Here is a 17,235-nt window from a genome sequence, read left to right on the forward strand (position 1 = left end):
GTATCAGTGATGTTTAGCCTTCCACTGCTGTTGCATTTTCTGCTTTGACATGGCTCTTACCCGATCAAATGCCATAAGCCCAGAGCACTGTGGCTGTAGGAAAGTAGAGTTGCTAGACTTTGATTTAGTCTATAATTGGAGTTGCCTCTTTCTGCTGCTTATTGATGTGTGATTGGAAAAATCATGTTTCTTACAGTTGTGGAATGGGTGTCAAAAAGGTAGGTAGGTGTTAGAGTGAAAGAAGGTTTGATCTCACCTGACACATTTGTTTCAAGGGGTAGTTTGGTAGGAGGGTTAGTGTTCTTTTCAAGAAGGCAACAGACCAAAGCACTTTGCCAGAACAGTTAGCTTGTAGTTATACAAGCTTATCATCAAGGGATTATTTTGGGGCTGAGATAATCGTCGTTTTCGCTTGCGATCTTGCAGGCAGGCAGCGTGAGACCAAATGTCCAAGTTTCAAGCCCACAGGATATGAGACCACGCAGCTGGGCAGAGTGGCATTTGCTTCCCATAACCAACTGCCAGGACTGAAGGTAGCAGGCCAGAAGTGGCATCTAATGAAGATCTTTTCTTCTGGTCATGTGCTTTTGTGCTAACAGAGCACAAAATAAATATTCACACAACAGAAATGAGGCTTGTTCAGAAGCTTTTTCTGCACAGTGGAAATGGCCATTACTGATAATAGAGGTCAATAACAGCTTTTCATGCTTCTGTTGAAGCCACAGTTGAAAACTGGGCTTGCAGCAAAACTTCATGCAGTACAAAGCTGCACATATTGCCAACGTCCTCTGTCTGCAGTATTAGTAAGGGCAAAGCCAAAGGCTATGTGTAGGTGCATCATGCCATCTTCAGGATGGGGTTTGCCTGGACATGAATTGCATCAGCCTTTGAGGATTGCAGGCTGCAGGAGTGGAACTAACTAGTCTTTGGTACCATCTATGGAAACTATCTGGGGTGCTAATACTACCTTTAATTTGGTAGGAATCCTACCTCCACTGATTTTTGTCAAAAACATGATCATAATGTTGTCATTGTTGAAATGGTTCTGATTCAAGAAAGTGATCAGAGCACCTGTCATTTGGGTCTGTCAGGCTGTGCAGAACGGAGGGAAGTCATCCCTGCCTGAGCTAACAACCTGAACTGTGGGAGGGATCCAGTTTGCCCAGCTGTAGCATCAGGCCTAAGCTAGTAATCTAAATTATTTCTATGAGAGAGAGGAGTGTGAGTGTGTGTATGTGTATCTTCATGGGGTGATTCATCCCACCTACCTCAGAAAATGGTGACTCATTCTCTGGATGTGCCTCTGTCTCACCGTTGACTATGCAGAGAACCTGGGCAGTGAGCTGTGATCAGATACCTGCCTCCTGTGCAGTTTAGGTAAGACAGAACCCTTTCCGCAATTGATAAAAGCTCATAACCTATGTTCTTAAGCAGTCTTGGGTAATTGGTAGGACCGGTGATTAAATCAAAAAGCTCAGACTAGACTTCCTCATCTCTTTTACTGTAGTGTGGCGTACACAGGACATCGTAAAAGGTTTACCCTTTTAATGCAAATGTACTTGAACGAGACGGTACCACTAGCAAATACAGACCTTCAGTTAACTTGCAGCATATTTAAAAATAATTCACTTTTCTGTATGCTTCTAGCTAGCTGTTCGTAGAGGCCTACCTTGCACGGTAATTTCACCCAGTGGAGAAAGAGTGCTGCGTTCCGATGTGTTGAACTGTTTCGACACAGGATCTTTTCTCGTGACAGCGGTGGTTATAACTCTTCCAAACAGCAAAATTTTGAAAGTTTAACTATAGAAAAGCACAGTAACAAATGCTGTCTCATACTTAACATATCATATACATTCTTTTTTCTTAATAGCACCAAGCCTTTGAGTAAACATGTTAACATATGTCTCTTACAGCTATTCTACCCACTCACCAAATGCTGACCTGAAGTTAGTCCTTTTCAGCACAAGCTTACTGCTTTGTGCTCCTGCTCTGGCTACGCTATCGCTATGACTAGAGCTAGATGAGGTCCAGCCAGAGGATCATACTCTTTTTCTGTTTTCAGAAAACTTTAATGTGAGAGCTAGTAATCAGAAGTTAAATGTAATTAATCTCAGTGTGGTACCTGCCCCTTGGTTGTGATTTATGCTGTATAAAAAGATTGATTGTTTTGTTAATTTTTTAGATGTGGACTTAAGTGATGTTATGATACGCAGAATCCCTCCACACATGAGGAAAAGAGTCCTCTGTAAGTATGATCAGTGTAAGTAAATTTAAAATGTATCGTTATGTGAGGAATTTATATTGCAATTTAAATGAGTGGTTGAGAACTTAGAGAGCCTTGGAAAATTATTACATGCAGTAATATTTAAGAAGAAACAGTTTAAAACCAGAGAAAATACCTGGCCCTATTTTAACTTCTCAAGGATTGGCCTTTTCTAAGGATAGATTAGATGAACTCCATAGAATCCCTTCCAACCTCAACTATTCTGTGATTCTACATGAATTCTAAATCTGCCTGCTTTAATTTTTGTCTGTCATGAATTATATCTATAAGCTGAGTGTTGTTTTGTATGCTGTCACTGAGTTTCTGAGCTTTTGGGGATGGGGTGTTCAGAGCTCTCAATTTCTGCTTCTTCCACTCAAGAATTCCGTTTTTTCCTATTTGGAGTGGCTTATGACATTATATTGTATAAACCTGGGTTGAATCACCGAGCCAAATTATTAGTTCTGAGTGGCCCATCTTGTGGACACAGCCCAAATTCCTTCCTCCCTAGAATGAGCTCCCCATTTAAAATCTCATTTCCTAAGCTTCTGCATATGGCCAGGATTGCATGCAATTCAGTTGTCTTAGATGCTTAACTTGCATCTGAATTTTAGATGTGAACCAGTGCTAGTAAAGAAAGTGCTTGAGTTCACTGTGGAGAGAGGGAGATTCTTTTGAAATCCTCCAGAGGGAGATGCTGACTAGCTAAAATCAGAGACTTAAGTTAGGCAGGTTTTGAAATGCCGATTTAAAACACAAGTGAAAGCTACGTGCTTTATTTAATTAGAATGCATCTTGCCCATTGTTAGATCCGTCAACCTAAAAGGAAAAAAATTATGCTGCCATTATGCAGTGTGGTTTGAATGTTTTGTAAAAATAATGAGGGGCTGCTGTGAAGGTATTAGTCACTGTATTACTACCTTTCAGGTTTATCAGACTTCACTCCTGATCTCACTTCCTAAATGAATTGAGTTTGTCATAATAGTATGAAATGAATACAAAAGTTCCATAACTGCAGTGCTGATGTGGCTGACGGAAGGAACATTCAAATTCATTAGCTAAACCAAAAGCACCGCATTTAACAAAATAACCAAATTTTCTATAGGCTGTGTGTTTCTTTCCTATCGTAACATTTCACTTTATAGCGTTGTGAGGGGAAGAACAATTGTCGTGGATGTCTGTAGCCTAGTGAAGTGTGGGGTGAAGGAGAAGCACGGACGCTGCCATGTGCCACAGCAGCAGGCATCCCCTTTTGCTTTTCCTTTCCATCAGCATCCCAGAGTTCCAGCCACGCTGTGGCCCGGTGGGTTTTCTTTACAGTTTTCAACATCCCTTTTCCCTTGGCAGTACAGCCTGGAACGACACAGTGTGCTGACGCCAACTTGCTGCCCTTTTGTTCTGCGTTCCGCCGACACATTGTCCCTTGGTCCTTACCCCTTGTTGTACCTCTGCAGGCAGAAGCCCCATCTGACAAGTTTATTTGTGCTCCCCAGGGATTATGAAAACCAGGAAACTTCATTAAGGATGGTTTAATAAGTTAGACAAAGGAGAGGAGCAGCTGGCATGCTAACGAGTCTCAACCCCCGTTCTCTGACAGAAGAGCCTTTCTTGCATGTGGAACCGTCTTCAACAATGTGCAGTAAAATGCTGCGAGTGTAGGGTTCATGCAAATTGAGTTACTGTGCATTGGATCTGCCTTGAGTGTTTTATCTGAATGACCTGAGGCAATTTTATGGCAGTAGATTTGCCGCTGTCAAAAAGTACAGAAGCTAGATAGTGGCCTAAAATTTTGGTGTGTGCTTTTTCTCTCTTTATCACTTAGCGTGGTAATGTTAGAGGAATAGCCGTTGGAGACAACCCGCTGCACTCTGCTACTGTGCAAGACAAACATCGGTAAAGCCAAGCAGCAAGAAGAGAAGGGTTCTTCATGACAAAATGACAGCAAGAGAACACAGTCCCCGCCACGGTGCAAAATCCCGCACCGTGCAACGGGCCTCCACCATCGATGTCACCTCTGACATGCTAGGTCTTTCTCTGGCAGGTACGTGCCTTCGTGTCAGCTGTTGCTCCTTTCGGAATATGCATTGTACTTTTTTTTTATTATTTTATTTTAAATGCTAGAAGATTTGATGTGTCTGGTTATCTGGAGGGTATGAGATAAAGGAATTATACTAAAGGATTAAAAAAATCTTAAACTTACCATTTTTAAAGCGGACAAAACATTAAAATTGGAGAGGGAAGGAAAAAAGAAATTAAACTAGATTTTGTGCACTTGTGTTTATCAGTCAAAAATAAGCAATTGGGAAGAAAACAAAAGAATGTCAAGGTCTAGGAAGAGTCTTGGCAACCTCCTTGTTTGACATTGTATAAAATTTTGAAGAGAGTTCAGGGAGCTGAGAATTCTCTCCCGTATCTTTTATGATAAGTAAATTAGGATTGTAACCCCCAGAGACTTTCTTTGATTAGTGAGAGAGACAGGTACTTTCAAACTTCTCCCTATTCACTGATCACAGAGGAGGTGTATTTTATATACCTCGTGATTTAATAATTTGGTATAGTGGCTCAGACACTTAAGTGGCTTTAATCCTGTTGTTTTGTACTGAGATTTGGCATTTTATATTCCCATATTCTGTATAATCCTGCGTATTTTTATATATTTCAACATGTTTTATAAAATTAGATTATCTCAGGTTTTCCAAATCATTTTTAGATACCAATGATTAGCTAATAAATATTTTAAATAGCAGTCATGGCTCATTGAATTAAAAATACTTTTTTTTTTTTTCTAGAAAATTTAATTTCTTTCTCTGTATGACTGCAGTTTTAGGAAAGGATTCACACAACAGAAATGTTTGGCTAATCTTTTGTTAATTTTTCTGGTTTACAGGAAACATTCAGGATCCAGATGAGCCGATTTTAGAGTTCAGTTTAGGTAGGCTTAGTGATTTTTATGCTAATTTTGATGATGCATGCTGTTGAGTATGTGAGCAGGATTTTAATTGTTAATTTTGAAGGGCCTTTCATATAGTAAGAATTGAAACTTTGCTTTGATTTTTATGGAGATGTGGTACAGTTTTCTGGCTGCCTGCGCAGTATCTTTTGACAAGCAGCCAGCAGTTTGATTTTGTGATGTTTTTAAAAGTCTGCAATTAAAACATCTGTTCTATAAAATTTTAAATGTTTGCTATGTGAATATTATTTTTTAATGCTTGTTTTGTTTATGTGAAGATACAGTGAATCTGTCTTCAGTCTCAGTATATCAGCAGTTCAGGCTTTCAAGCAATCTGGAAACACCATTTCAGGACAGGATCTTTCCTAAGAGTTACCAACTATTACACATACCTCTTTGCTGTTAAGTGATACTATGAGATGCAGAAGTGACCTGATTTCTGAGATGGTTAGATTTGGATGAGAAGCTTGTGCATTGGCTCACCTCACCTGAAGAATAAGTGAAAAATATTTTCTTAATGAAAATTCAGTCCACATTTTCAACTGCAGCATGGTTTTCTTGGCTTAATAGTGGACTAATGTTTGGAAGGTTATGCTCTTAACAGTGTGTTTGAAATTAAAAATCAAAAAATTTTCTCAGGTGTGTGTAATTGTATATGAATAATAATCTTTACAAGAACTCCTTAGAGCTGAAGAAGATAATTCAGGTATTTTCAGATAAGTTAAAAATACCTAGAACTGCAAAACTGTGTACATTTAAACATTTTGCTTGTCTAGGTAAATTTCAGAATTAACTTTCTGCATCTAGCTGAAGCAGAGTCAGACCACGCTGTAGTTACCTGTATCGAGCTAGATAGAATTTGGCTCTGAAGTTTAATGTAATTGTGTAGAGTCACTCATGGAAATTTTTGGTAGCCTACTGTAGTCCCTATAGTTTCACCCATAGTCCCTTCCCAGCAGTTAAACTTACAGTAACATTTTAGAGGAAATAAATTGCTGTCCTTTTACAATTAGAAGCCAGTTTTCCTCGTAGCGCTGCTTGATCAGTGTTCAAGCACTTCTGTGGGTTCTCCATGGCAAAATGCTGTTTGGTAACAGGCTTAATGGAGCGTGACTTCAAATCAAATGCAGCCATGCTCATGAGATTCCCAGAGGAAAACCTGTGCATGTATGCTGTTCTAATGGGCTGTGCCAGGGGAAAGGATAGGCAGGTGTTAGAAGAGAACGAGTTTAAATTATGGCTCTACAGCTTGGAGCCAGACTGATCTGGTTGCATGTTTACTCTTTCCATGCACAAAGGTGAGTGATGTGCCTTTATAATGTGAGGACAGAATTCATGTTAAGCCTTTCTTGGCTTTATTGCTCAGGGTATATAGTATGCTGTTATAAAAATGTCAGGTCTTACAGCATTATGAAAAAGGTCCTGAATCTAAATGTATTTATCTGTTGCATACCTCAAGCTTGCAGTGAGCTGCTAACTCCATCGCTAGATCGAAAACCAAATAGTTTTGTAGCAGTGAGTGTCACTACACCTCCTCAGGCGTTCTGGACGAAGCATGCACAGACAGAAATTATTGAGGTAAGCGGTCAGATACTCCTGGATCAGGTTTAAAATTGAAGCTAACACAGGAAGCATTTCTTCCTAACAAATACCACTTTACATTAATTTTTGCCTTTTTTTGTTTATGATTGCAGGGAACAAGTAATCCTATCTTTCTAAGCAGCATTGCCTTTTTCCAAGACTCTCTTATCAATCAAATGACACAAATCAAACTCTCTGTGTACGACGTCAAAGATAGATCTCAGGGAACAGTAAGTTTTCTTTATTCTGTTCCCTGCCCAGTCAGTGCAGAGCAAGGAAACAAGAGGCAAGGAGATAAAACTATTAACTTTTGTGGAAGAAAGCAAAGGGATAGCAGCGTTGATCCTAGAGGAAGCAAGGTGGGGAGGGGAGGGAGCGACAAATGCCATGAGGTGGACTTGGCAGAGTGGGGAGCTTTGCCACTTTTCTCAAATAAGGCTGTCTGCAGCAAGTTTGAAAACCATGGATTTAAGAGTCCCGTCACCTGTTCTTTTATCTTGTGGACCTCTTTACTCAACTATATATTGAATGGGATCCAGCACCCCTAAATGAGGTCTCTAACCTATGCCAAGATGTTGAGCCTCTTGGGCCCATAATGAAACAGTCCTTTTGAACAGAGCCGCTAAATTCCAGAAATTGCCTTGCTCTGATACCTTAGTGATTTTGTTCGTGGGTAAGATTTGTACCCTTACTGAAAAAAGCTTTAAGTGCCTGCCCTGCTGTGTAGCCACTTGGATCTGGGAGCAGCTCGGGCCATTTATTCTCACACTGTTACCCAGAATACTGTTTCAGGCCCCATGTGTCTGCTTTTCCGTGGCTTCCTCAGGGGCAGCAGAACTGTCCCTTTCTGTACAGAGCTTCATGGGGAGGCTCTGGGAAAAAAGGAATACCTTCAAAGGAGACAGGTTCTTCAGGAGGAACCAAGTTTGGATCAGGGAGGGACTATGAAATGTTGACTTAGTCAGTCTGAGCCCCATTCCGTCATTGCTTTCAGTGTTCCTGGGTCTCCACTCAGATCCTATAGAAAGCAAAATGCTTAATGTCTTCCAGTAGAAGAAGGTTTTTTGATAAATTACCACATTTATTAAATTTTAAAGGGTTTGAATTAGAAAGGGTTTTAATTAGTTATGTGTGGGCATAAATATCTGTATTTTTGTTCTCAGACTTCTGTGAATAATTGTATTTTGGGCTTTATTGCTGTGGACAAAGCCTTTAAAGGTAAATTATAATTCTGATACTCATCTTCTTTCAGATGTATTTGTTGGGTTCTGGGATGTTCAGTGTAAAAGAACTTCTTCAGGAGAAGAATCACAGGTTGCACTTAACACTAAGGTTTGTAGTATTCTCCTCCATTTAGGAATTAATTCTTAATTCTTCAAAGCATGCTTTAGATGTGATGAAAACTGTCTGTGAGATGTGATGAAAACCTTTTGTTTGTTTAATGTTTTAGTTCCAGGCCAGTATTAAGGAATTTTATATTGCATGATAATTAAAACATGTAGAACAAGACCTTTCTGATGTGGTGAATACTGTTAGACATTGGTTCTAGTTCTGCAAGTCAAGAAAGTATTGTCAAGACCAATGTCATTTTTGTGCATTTCATCCTATCACCTCAGTGTATGTGTCTGTGAAGTGTGGCAAAATAGAGTATTTTTAACTGTGCTGATGTATAAAGAGCCTGTGATGGGGAGAATGAAACCCATTGAAACAGAGGATTATCTTAGCAGTTTGGAATACCTTGGCTTAGATAAATCTAGGTTCTATTTAATATTTCAACACCTACCTGCTGCTAAATTGTGTATATGTTGCTAAACAGTATATTTATCAATATAATGCACTAGGAAAAGGAGGAGTCATACTAAGCAACATAGATTGATATGATTTGCTACTTTAATTCATATTGGAAACTTTCATGGAAGGAACGTGACTCAGGAGGGGATGAAAAATAGGGTGTGAGTCTAATACAAATCCTTAAGGTAATAGTTCTAGTCATTGGAATCAAACCACAGTCTTGAAAGCCAGCGTGGGACAAAGCAGAGTGTTGGAAAAGAATGAAGAAAGCAACGTGAGATTAAATAAAGAGAGCTCTTATGTGTAACTGAAGTAGTCTCTGTTGAAAGTAGGACAGACATCCCGGTCAGAGAAAACAAGGGGAGGTCAGTTGGAGGGGGAAGCATAATCAGAGGAACTGAGGAAGATGGTGCTGGTAGTATCGGTATGATCAGCACTAGAAACAGTGACTGATAAACTTGTGGAAATTTCTTAGCCCAGATACAACTAACAAAACACGGGCAAAGCTTTTCATGTTAAGAGAATAGATGGGTAAGGTTTTCAGCTTTTCCACAATGTGTTGTGAATAAAAAATTGACTTGATTTAGCAGGGGGGAGCAAATGAGGGAATTGAGTCAGAAAAGGCACCAAAATATGACATTGATGGTGGGTAGAATATTCTGATTTCTCGTATGTGTGAAGATGAGGGTGTTTTGAGGGAGATGAAGAATGAGGAGGAGTGTGATGGCAGGAGTTTCGTGGTTTTGCGTTAGACATGGGTATTCTGTTAGGTTTATCCATTCATTCTTTCTATGTTGAAAGTGGACTTCATTAAACTCTTGTTTTGATATCAGCTATATTCTGATTATCAAAGAATCATGTGTGAATACATGCATTGATTGATTATAGGGCTTAACGTAAGCCTTGACTGACTTCTCATTGTCATGTTATCCCTTGGATGTAGAAGCTGAATGCTGAGCAATGTCTATAAACATGCTGCATGATTTGGATACTTTAAATCTTTTCTTGTAGTCATCCTGTGTACTTGTTTCTTTTGTCTCCCCAGTATTGTCTGTTCCAGAGACATTTTTTTTTGTCTTAGTTGTTCCAGCGTATTTTTACATGTAAACAACAATCTTAGAATACTGTTTAGAATCTATCTTAAAATAATAACATAAAAGTCTCTGTCAAAATTACTGTGTGTCATGGGTGAGACAGAATAAATGATAGCTGTGGTAGATCTGGATACTGGTATATATTTTAAAACCAGCAAGATCAGAGCTTTTACCCCACCTGATTCTTCTGTCTCTGACTCACTCACTCACTCGCCCCTCAGTCATGTGTTCATATGGTGTCAGCTTCCCTCCACAGCAAGGAGACAGCTGCTAGGTCTGGGAAGGTGAGACAGAAAGTTGTGTCAGTTACTGCTGTGTGGCTCCTTAGCTGTTAGTGGCCAGATCCCTGGGGATCTCTGGTATTTGTTTCCATGCAGCTCCCTGATCTCCAGGATCGTCCTCCACCTCAGGGACCTTTCTTCCATTAACAATCTTCACCTTCTTCCCTAGACCATTTCTTTTCAGGGTCCTTCTTTTTAGCATGAGCTTTTCTTCCTGCAGTGTCAGGCTCCCAGTTTTCCCAGACTGAATAGTCTTATCTGCAGAAACACAAGATGTGAACGGCCTCCTAACTGGTGGCCTCGGCCAACTTCTCTATGAAGGGGAAGATTTGGGATGTGCTACTTCGATTTAGTCCACATATTATCAAAATTTTCCAGTTGCAGCTAGCAAGTAGCAGTCTTCTGACTGAAGGTTAAAAAGTTTGCTTTCAGACATTCACAGGCACGGGCATATACATACACATGTGCAGATGCAGCCCATTATCTGCTTCCTGTTCACAATTTAAGCTGCTTTTGCCTGCAACAGACTAACTGTAAAATCTAAACTCTTTCTCCTTTTACGTAAGTATTGAAATACATGCATGGTTTTAGTTTGCCTTCATTAGGAGGTCTGTACATCATCCTTGCAGAATGAGGGAAGCTTTTTCCTGTTGGAATAACGCATTATAAAAATATACAAAATGAAGTTGAAAAGCTTCTTATTTACAATGTTTATTAATTTTGAAGATTAATAGCCTTTTATAAGTGTTCCCTTGTTGATAAACAGGTCCACCTCCAAAAAAATCTCAACGCAGAGTGTTTGTTGCAGGTCGGCTGAAAGTGACCGTGTAGGTAACATTACAGTTATTGGATGGCAAATGGAGGAGAAAACTGACCAAAGGCCCCCGGTGACAAGGTCACCCGATACAATTAATGGAAGGGTGAGTATGAGCATTGTATCAAATTCAGAAAAATGCAGATTTATTGCCAGCATTGAAATAAGATCGGTTGATATCTGCTGTTAGCTTTCCTGTTTATCTTGCTATTTAGTAGTGCTTTACAATTTTAAAATACAGTAAAGAGCAGCCTAACGGTGATGAAGCAGCTTTGTGTTTTGCAGAGTTCTAGGTGCTTACATTTGGTGTTAAAAGTCTTGGCAAAGATTTTAATTTAGAGTAAGTTTTCACTTCAGGTGCTCATGCCCTTCATCTGAATAGGCTTGCAGTGCCATATGTTGGTGCACTTGTTGCATCAATCACCAGTTCTACAAAGATGTGGTATTCCAGTTCGCATTGTGAATTGGAAGGTGGCATTAAGCAAAGCTGTAATGGGGATGCTCGGAGAATTTCCAGAATCTTCACAGGCAACTTAAAAGATTTTGATAAACTGAACAGGTTACTTGAATACTGCATTATTTTGTCTTTTTCTGATCCCCTAGTATTTGTCTGAGAGCAGATATTTATAGTACTTTCTCAGCCTAGGCATATGTTTATTTCTGTAAACCTTGTGTCCTTAATGTCCTGGTGATAATTACAGTCAGTGTATCACAGTCGCAATGTGGATTAGTATCGCCTTGTATCCGGCCAGACCTGTAGCTGCCACGTATCGGTGCAGTACCTTTAAGGACTCTGGAGCTGTGCTAGCATAAAGTAGTTGAAAGGCTGGATGAAAATTTTTATGGCATTTTGAACTGTGTGGTGGAAGTAAATAGGAATGCTTAGATTGAAGGGTTTAAGTGGATTTATTTTTTCAGCCTGCAATATTTTTTGTCCACAGTAAACATATTTGAAATATTTATTTTAACCATGGTTGTGTTGAATATTCCTTTCAAGTCTGTGTAATGGGGTCGTCGCTGCATATTGCCCTAGCACTGAGGTTTTATTCTTTACTATTACTGTTCTTTGTTTTTGTTTAGACTGTGTTGCCAGTTGATGAAAGTTTAACAGAATCCTTAGGAATCAGATCCAAATATGCTTCATTACGGAAAGATGCACTACTGAAATCTGGTAAGCTGCTGTGGGCAGTAACAAGTAAGCTTTAGGCATCAGAAAAAGCTAATCTCTTGCTGTCTGCCTCTGGCCCCAGGGCATTTAAACAGATGTTTCATTTGAATAGGAACAGGCAGCTGATTGAGCAGCTAGCTCTTTGAGGGTCATACAGGAATAAATTATTTTATCATCTACACTACTTTGTATAGTAAAAACAGCAGAAGCAAACTTTTGTCACTTAACTTGACTGTAGTATAAAATTCTGCATGCAGTTTGCTAGTCTATTCCTAAGCAATCGTTGAGAGGAGGGGAAGGACGGAGGAAAGCAGCTGCTTTTTAAAAAAAGAAAAAATCTTGAAGAAAGGTTAGTTTTCCAGCAAACGATTGCTTGAGAGGAAGATGCACAGTACATAAAAAACCTCCAACTTATGTCAAGATTTGCATATGTGTTTCATTTCCTTACCAGTGTTTTGGGGGGCTTTTCCTGCAGACATGCAGAAGAATGGGCATTGCAGAATGGCCATGTTTAGAAAAGCTTAGACTGATGCATGGTTAAACCAGATCTTTACAGCAGTATGTTACAGCTCATTAGTGAACCAAAGCCATTTACTTTAAAAAAGGAGAGACTGTACACTTTTAATTCAAACCCTGTGCTCAAATAGCATGATTTTAATTCTTTAGTATTTGGTGGTGCCATTTGCCGAATGTATCGCTTCCCAACCACTGATGGAAACCACTTGAGAATCTTGGAGCAGATGGCCGAGAGTGTCCTGTCGCTGCACATCCCTAGGCAATTTGTGAAGCTTCTTCTAGAAGAAGATGCAGCAAGGTGAGTTTGGGCCAGTTTACATGTGCAGTAATACAGCAGTGATATGGCTGTTACTGAGTTTCCAAGGAATATATGTGTGTTAATGCACAGAGGCGCTGAAGAAAAAATAGTAAAAGCAGCAATTTGCTGACTGTACAGTTACAGCGAATACAATCTCGTGTCAGAGTATAGAATTTGGACTTGAGTATATGGTAAAGTGAACATACAGAGGTGTTGATGGGAGAGAATTGTTGGCATAGTGAACACTTGGGATAATACTGCAGTTAGCTGCACTTATGGGTTATCTGTTCCTCTCGTGAAAGTGTTGATAAGGCCACAAAATATATTATTCCATAGTCATGTGACTGTATTAAGACCACCACATTGGAATACATGATCTCTTTTTTTATATAATAATGCATATACTTCAATACATTCTGGTTTTGAAACATAGTTTATATTAATATAAAGAGAAAAGTGAAGTTGAATTAAAAATAAAACATATCTCAGTGTTTCATAGGTGGGGAGAAGTCTGGATAGATGAGACAGTGTAAACGAAAGAGTAACAACTCCAGCTGCTAAGAATGTTGAGAAGGGAACAGAGACAACACAGACACCAGCTAAGTGGAATGAGTAATTAGAGTAGCAGACAAAGAAGAAAAAACCTGATCCCCTTGAAAAAGTCATTTGACTTCTGTGCTATATAAGCAAAGCAAAGATAGATAACAAGATGATAGATTGACTCAGTGAATTAAGAGATGGTGCTGAGAGTCAGAAGAGTAGTTTTGAATGGAAAACAAACAGAATAAAGCCAACTAAAATGAGACACTGTAGGACAGTAATAACTTTTTCTCATTTTAGGAGGTGGGAGGGAGAAGGAAATCTGTTAAACATTTTATAGGTTTATTCTGAATTTGCTTCTTCTTGAAGCAATTAACTCTCTTCCAGGCAATGTATTCAGTTATGAGTTTTACTTCCCTACATTTGTAGGCTGTGATTTGCAAACGTAACAGTTTATGTATTCTTTATAAAAGCCAAGATTAGGATGGTAAAAGAATTTTTAGCTGTATTTTTGAGGATTGGTTTTTTAGTTCGGCTGTATTTGAATCCCCTCCTAGAGACCTAACTGAGCCTGACCTTAATTAAAAATAAAACTAGTGCTCTCATTATCCTATATTAATACAATTCAATTCCTTTGTGATATTGTGAAATAGTGTTAATCCATATGAGCAGGCAGAAGTAGTCTACGGTTTTTGAGGTATAGTCATATTTTGCAAAAATGATAAATTCTCGCAGAAAGATAGCGGTGACTGTTTATTATGTATGAAAAAACTAATGCATGAAATGACTGGGTTTCCAAAGTTCACATTGTTTATTTTGTATTTTTTTTCTGCTGTTGAATTGTGGGTTTTTTTAGTGACATGCACTTAGTAGGAGTAGTCAGATCCTAGATTCTAAAGAGTGAATGCTGTTATCTTGCCTAGCTGTCCTGCTGCAACCTTGATGGAGGGGGCTTGGGATATGCCATTATGCATTTAGACCTCGTTTATTCACTGTTTATATCTTTTTTTCTCTACAGCTTTCCTCACATACATTTAAAAGCACCCGTTTATTATGAGGTACAGCCTTCCTAATTTAAAGAGGTGGCAAGCTTACCCATAAAATGCCATCTGTGATGGATGTAGTTTAAGGACTTGGAGATAATAAGAGGAGAATTTAGGGTGAATGGGGAAAAAAAGATGTGGCTTTCTCTAAGACTGTGGACAGTGCACGGCTAACATCTTAAGAAACTTCAATGTGACTGTTCAGAGGCTCTTGCTAAAATCATGCAGAGATCAATTGCTACATACTGTATACAGTTATGGGCTAATAACAGCCCAGGTGATTACTAGTACAACTTTGTATGCTCTGAATTGTGTGGCTCAAAGGTAGTACAACTTCTGTGTAGTTAGTGAGAAAGAATCCCTTCTTTCTGTTCAGCTGAGGTGTCCCTCAATGACATCCACAGTCACAGTTTGTATTCATAGGATCTCTCAGATTTGCCAAGTGCTCTCTTCTCCGTCCTCTGTGCTGCAGCCCAGAGGAATGCCAGACAGCTACAGAAGCACAGCTGCTTCTGTCTTTACATCCTGGTGACTTTTAAAATGTCCTTGGATAATCGCAGCTGCTGGCTCTTACATAAAGCACTTCTGGGCCAGAGCTCTTTGAAAGGAAACATATAACTGAAGGGATATTTTGACTACCTAGTTATTTATGGCATGTGCATCCCCTGCTGTCTTAGCCTATGGGACAAAAAAGTGTTTAAGTATTAAGCTGTGAATTTACTTCAGGAAGACCTGGGCTCAGATGCATGGCTAGTTTTGAGCAGGGAGTTTGACAAGGTAGTTGTAATAGCATCTTATACAGAAGCAGTTTTTCAAGATGGAACCAAAAGTGTCTTTTTCCAAGTCACTGATAAATACAGTTTACACTGTTACCTATCGGCAAGTCAATCTGATGTTTTTTCTGGGAAATTTGCTTCCTTTTGATAATATCCTAAATACTGTGGAGTGAGAATTGTTCTGTGAAATGCTTAAATGATATACAGACAATTGATTAAAACTAAGGATGAGGGATATTGAGAGAACCACAAAAAGAACTGCCGGATCCTTTTGGCAGATGATTGTGCTACTTTTTCTGGAGTAATATGCTGCTGACTTGGATCTGCTGTTGACTCGTTTATTTTATCTTTCTTCCTTTCTTCCAAATAATACCTTAACCCAAGAAAACAGTAATGCGAGCATGACATGGAATACGCTGAATACTTTCTCAGTAGTGCTGTAGGGAAGCAGTATGTAACACAGGATTGCCATGTGTGACTGAGCACCTGGCAGTCATGGTGCAATGGGAGAGCCAGGGGTTTTCCTGTTCTTATCTACGGGTATCCAGTCATCCTTTATTATACCTACAGTGGAACTTGGGTGTCTAAAATCCTGAATCTTAGATGAAGGTTTTGTTGGCTCATATTTTGTCTCTCCAAACCCTTAATAATGCTTACACTTCTTAGGCCTTCTCTGCCTGGCCTTGAAGACTGTTGTGTAGATACCTGGCTAGCGCAGATACTCCTTGTACCTGATGTCTGATAGGTGCTACTGTCCCACCTGACTTCTGTCACAGTTCTGTTTTGAGAGCCACCGAAGTTCAGTGGAGTGGACTAAAAAGGTCCTCATTGTCCCAAGTCACCTGATGTTATGACAGTACCCATCATTTGCAAAACATCATATAGTTGGACAGCTCCTGGAGAAGGGTGGGAAGCTTTGGTTTTGACCAACACCTGAGGCTCCTGGGGGGAACACAGTGTATTCTGCCTGTGGTGAACCTGTGTACCTTGGAGCAGAGCTCAACAGCTGTGCTTTGGGACATATGTTTGGAAGGATTCCATCTGGTGAGCAGGTTAGACCAGAGTGAGTTGAGAATGTGTCAGCTGAGGATGGTGCTGTGTTGGTACAATGTGAAACTTACTCTTGGTCAAGTGAACAATGGAGCTAAATACCTCTTTTTTCCTTTTTTTTCTTTCTTTTTTCTTCTTCTTCCCCTAGGGTATGTGAACTAGAAGAACTGGGAGAATTGTCTCCTTGTTGGGAAAGCCTTCGTCGACAAATAGTTACACAATACCAAACAATTATTTTAACTTATCAGGAAAACCTAACTGACCTGCACCAGTATAAAGGTGATTTCTTTTTCATAATAACATGGTAATTCTCAACCATGATTATTAGTGCTTCTCTGAAATTGGGAACCCAGAATTTTTTAGTTTGATGAGTAAAAAATACTGTTGTTAGATTTCTTTATTGTGAGCTTGCTAATGATCTGGCAATGTTTGCTTTATTCATGCTCTTATTTTACCCTGACAGTAGAGAACAATTACAAACAGTAACAGAAAGATATATCTTCTTCTTTTCTCTGCTTTACTTTCAGCACATAGCAATTGATGAATGAAGTCCCTTGAATGTTTTAGCATAAGCAGAAGCAGAGGGTTTTTATGCTTGCTTTTCTCCTGCATTTCTCAGGTCCTTCATTTAAAGCCAGTAGCTTGAAAGCTGATAAAAAATTGGAATTTGTTCCTACGAATTTACATATACAGAGAATGAGAGTCCAGGATGATGGAGGATCAGGTATTTGTTTCTTTCTCTCTTTCTTCACCTTATTTTGTTACCTTTGCCTCCATTTTTTGATTTCCATCCTCAACCATATAGCCAAGTTTTTACAAACTACTGCTCTGTAGTACTAGTGCTACTTAGCATTTTTGTAGCACCTTCTATCCTCAGATTCTAAATCTGTTTACAAAAGAAGAGGTGTAAGTGTAATTATTGCTAGTCTGCAGGTGGCAAAACTAAGTTCTGGACTTCATCGTACCCTAGGTGACACAAGTCAGCCCTTGTATTAGGAAATACATTGGATTAAGCTGCTGTATCCCTTTCAGTCATTTTGAATTGTAGCAGAATAGCAAAGGTTCTGACC

At 39.3% G+C, this 17,235-nt stretch overlaps 1 protein-coding gene across 19 annotated transcripts in view; it reads left to right on the plus strand.

The window, feature by feature from the left end:
• INPP4A (inositol polyphosphate-4-phosphatase type I A) overlaps positions 1–17,235 on the plus strand; it is a 131,462-nt gene that overhangs the window by 75,143 nt on the left and 39,084 nt on the right. For 10 of the 19 annotated variants that reach the window (XM_040584779.1, XM_040584782.1, XM_040584788.1 and 7 more), the window contains exons 3-13: positions 2,183–2,245; positions 4,086–4,304; positions 5,151–5,195; positions 6,673–6,791; positions 6,908–7,024; positions 8,047–8,126; positions 10,769–10,880; positions 11,855–11,945; positions 12,609–12,756; positions 16,314–16,444; positions 16,785–16,889. In XM_040584779.1, coding sequence (XP_040440713.1) covers positions 4,199–4,304; positions 5,151–5,195; positions 6,673–6,791; positions 6,908–7,024; positions 8,047–8,126; positions 10,769–10,880; positions 11,855–11,945; positions 12,609–12,756; positions 16,314–16,444; positions 16,785–16,889 — 1,054 coding nt within the window. In that variant the 5' untranslated portion in view covers positions 2,183–2,245; positions 4,086–4,198. Of the gene's footprint in view, positions 1–2,182; positions 2,261–4,085; positions 4,305–5,150; positions 5,196–6,672; positions 6,792–6,907; positions 7,025–8,046; positions 8,127–10,726; positions 10,881–11,854; positions 11,946–12,608; positions 12,757–16,313; positions 16,445–16,784; positions 16,890–17,235 lie in introns of all 19 variants that reach the window. The other 9 variants (XM_040584775.1, XM_040584777.1, XM_040584778.1 and 6 more) reach the window with 2 other exon arrangements.

The sequence above is a fragment of the Falco naumanni genome, chromosome 2 (genome assembly GCF_017639655.2).
Source record: "Falco naumanni isolate bFalNau1 chromosome 2, bFalNau1.pat, whole genome shotgun sequence".
NCBI classification, from domain to species: Eukaryota; Metazoa; Chordata; class Aves; order Falconiformes; family Falconidae; genus Falco; species Falco naumanni.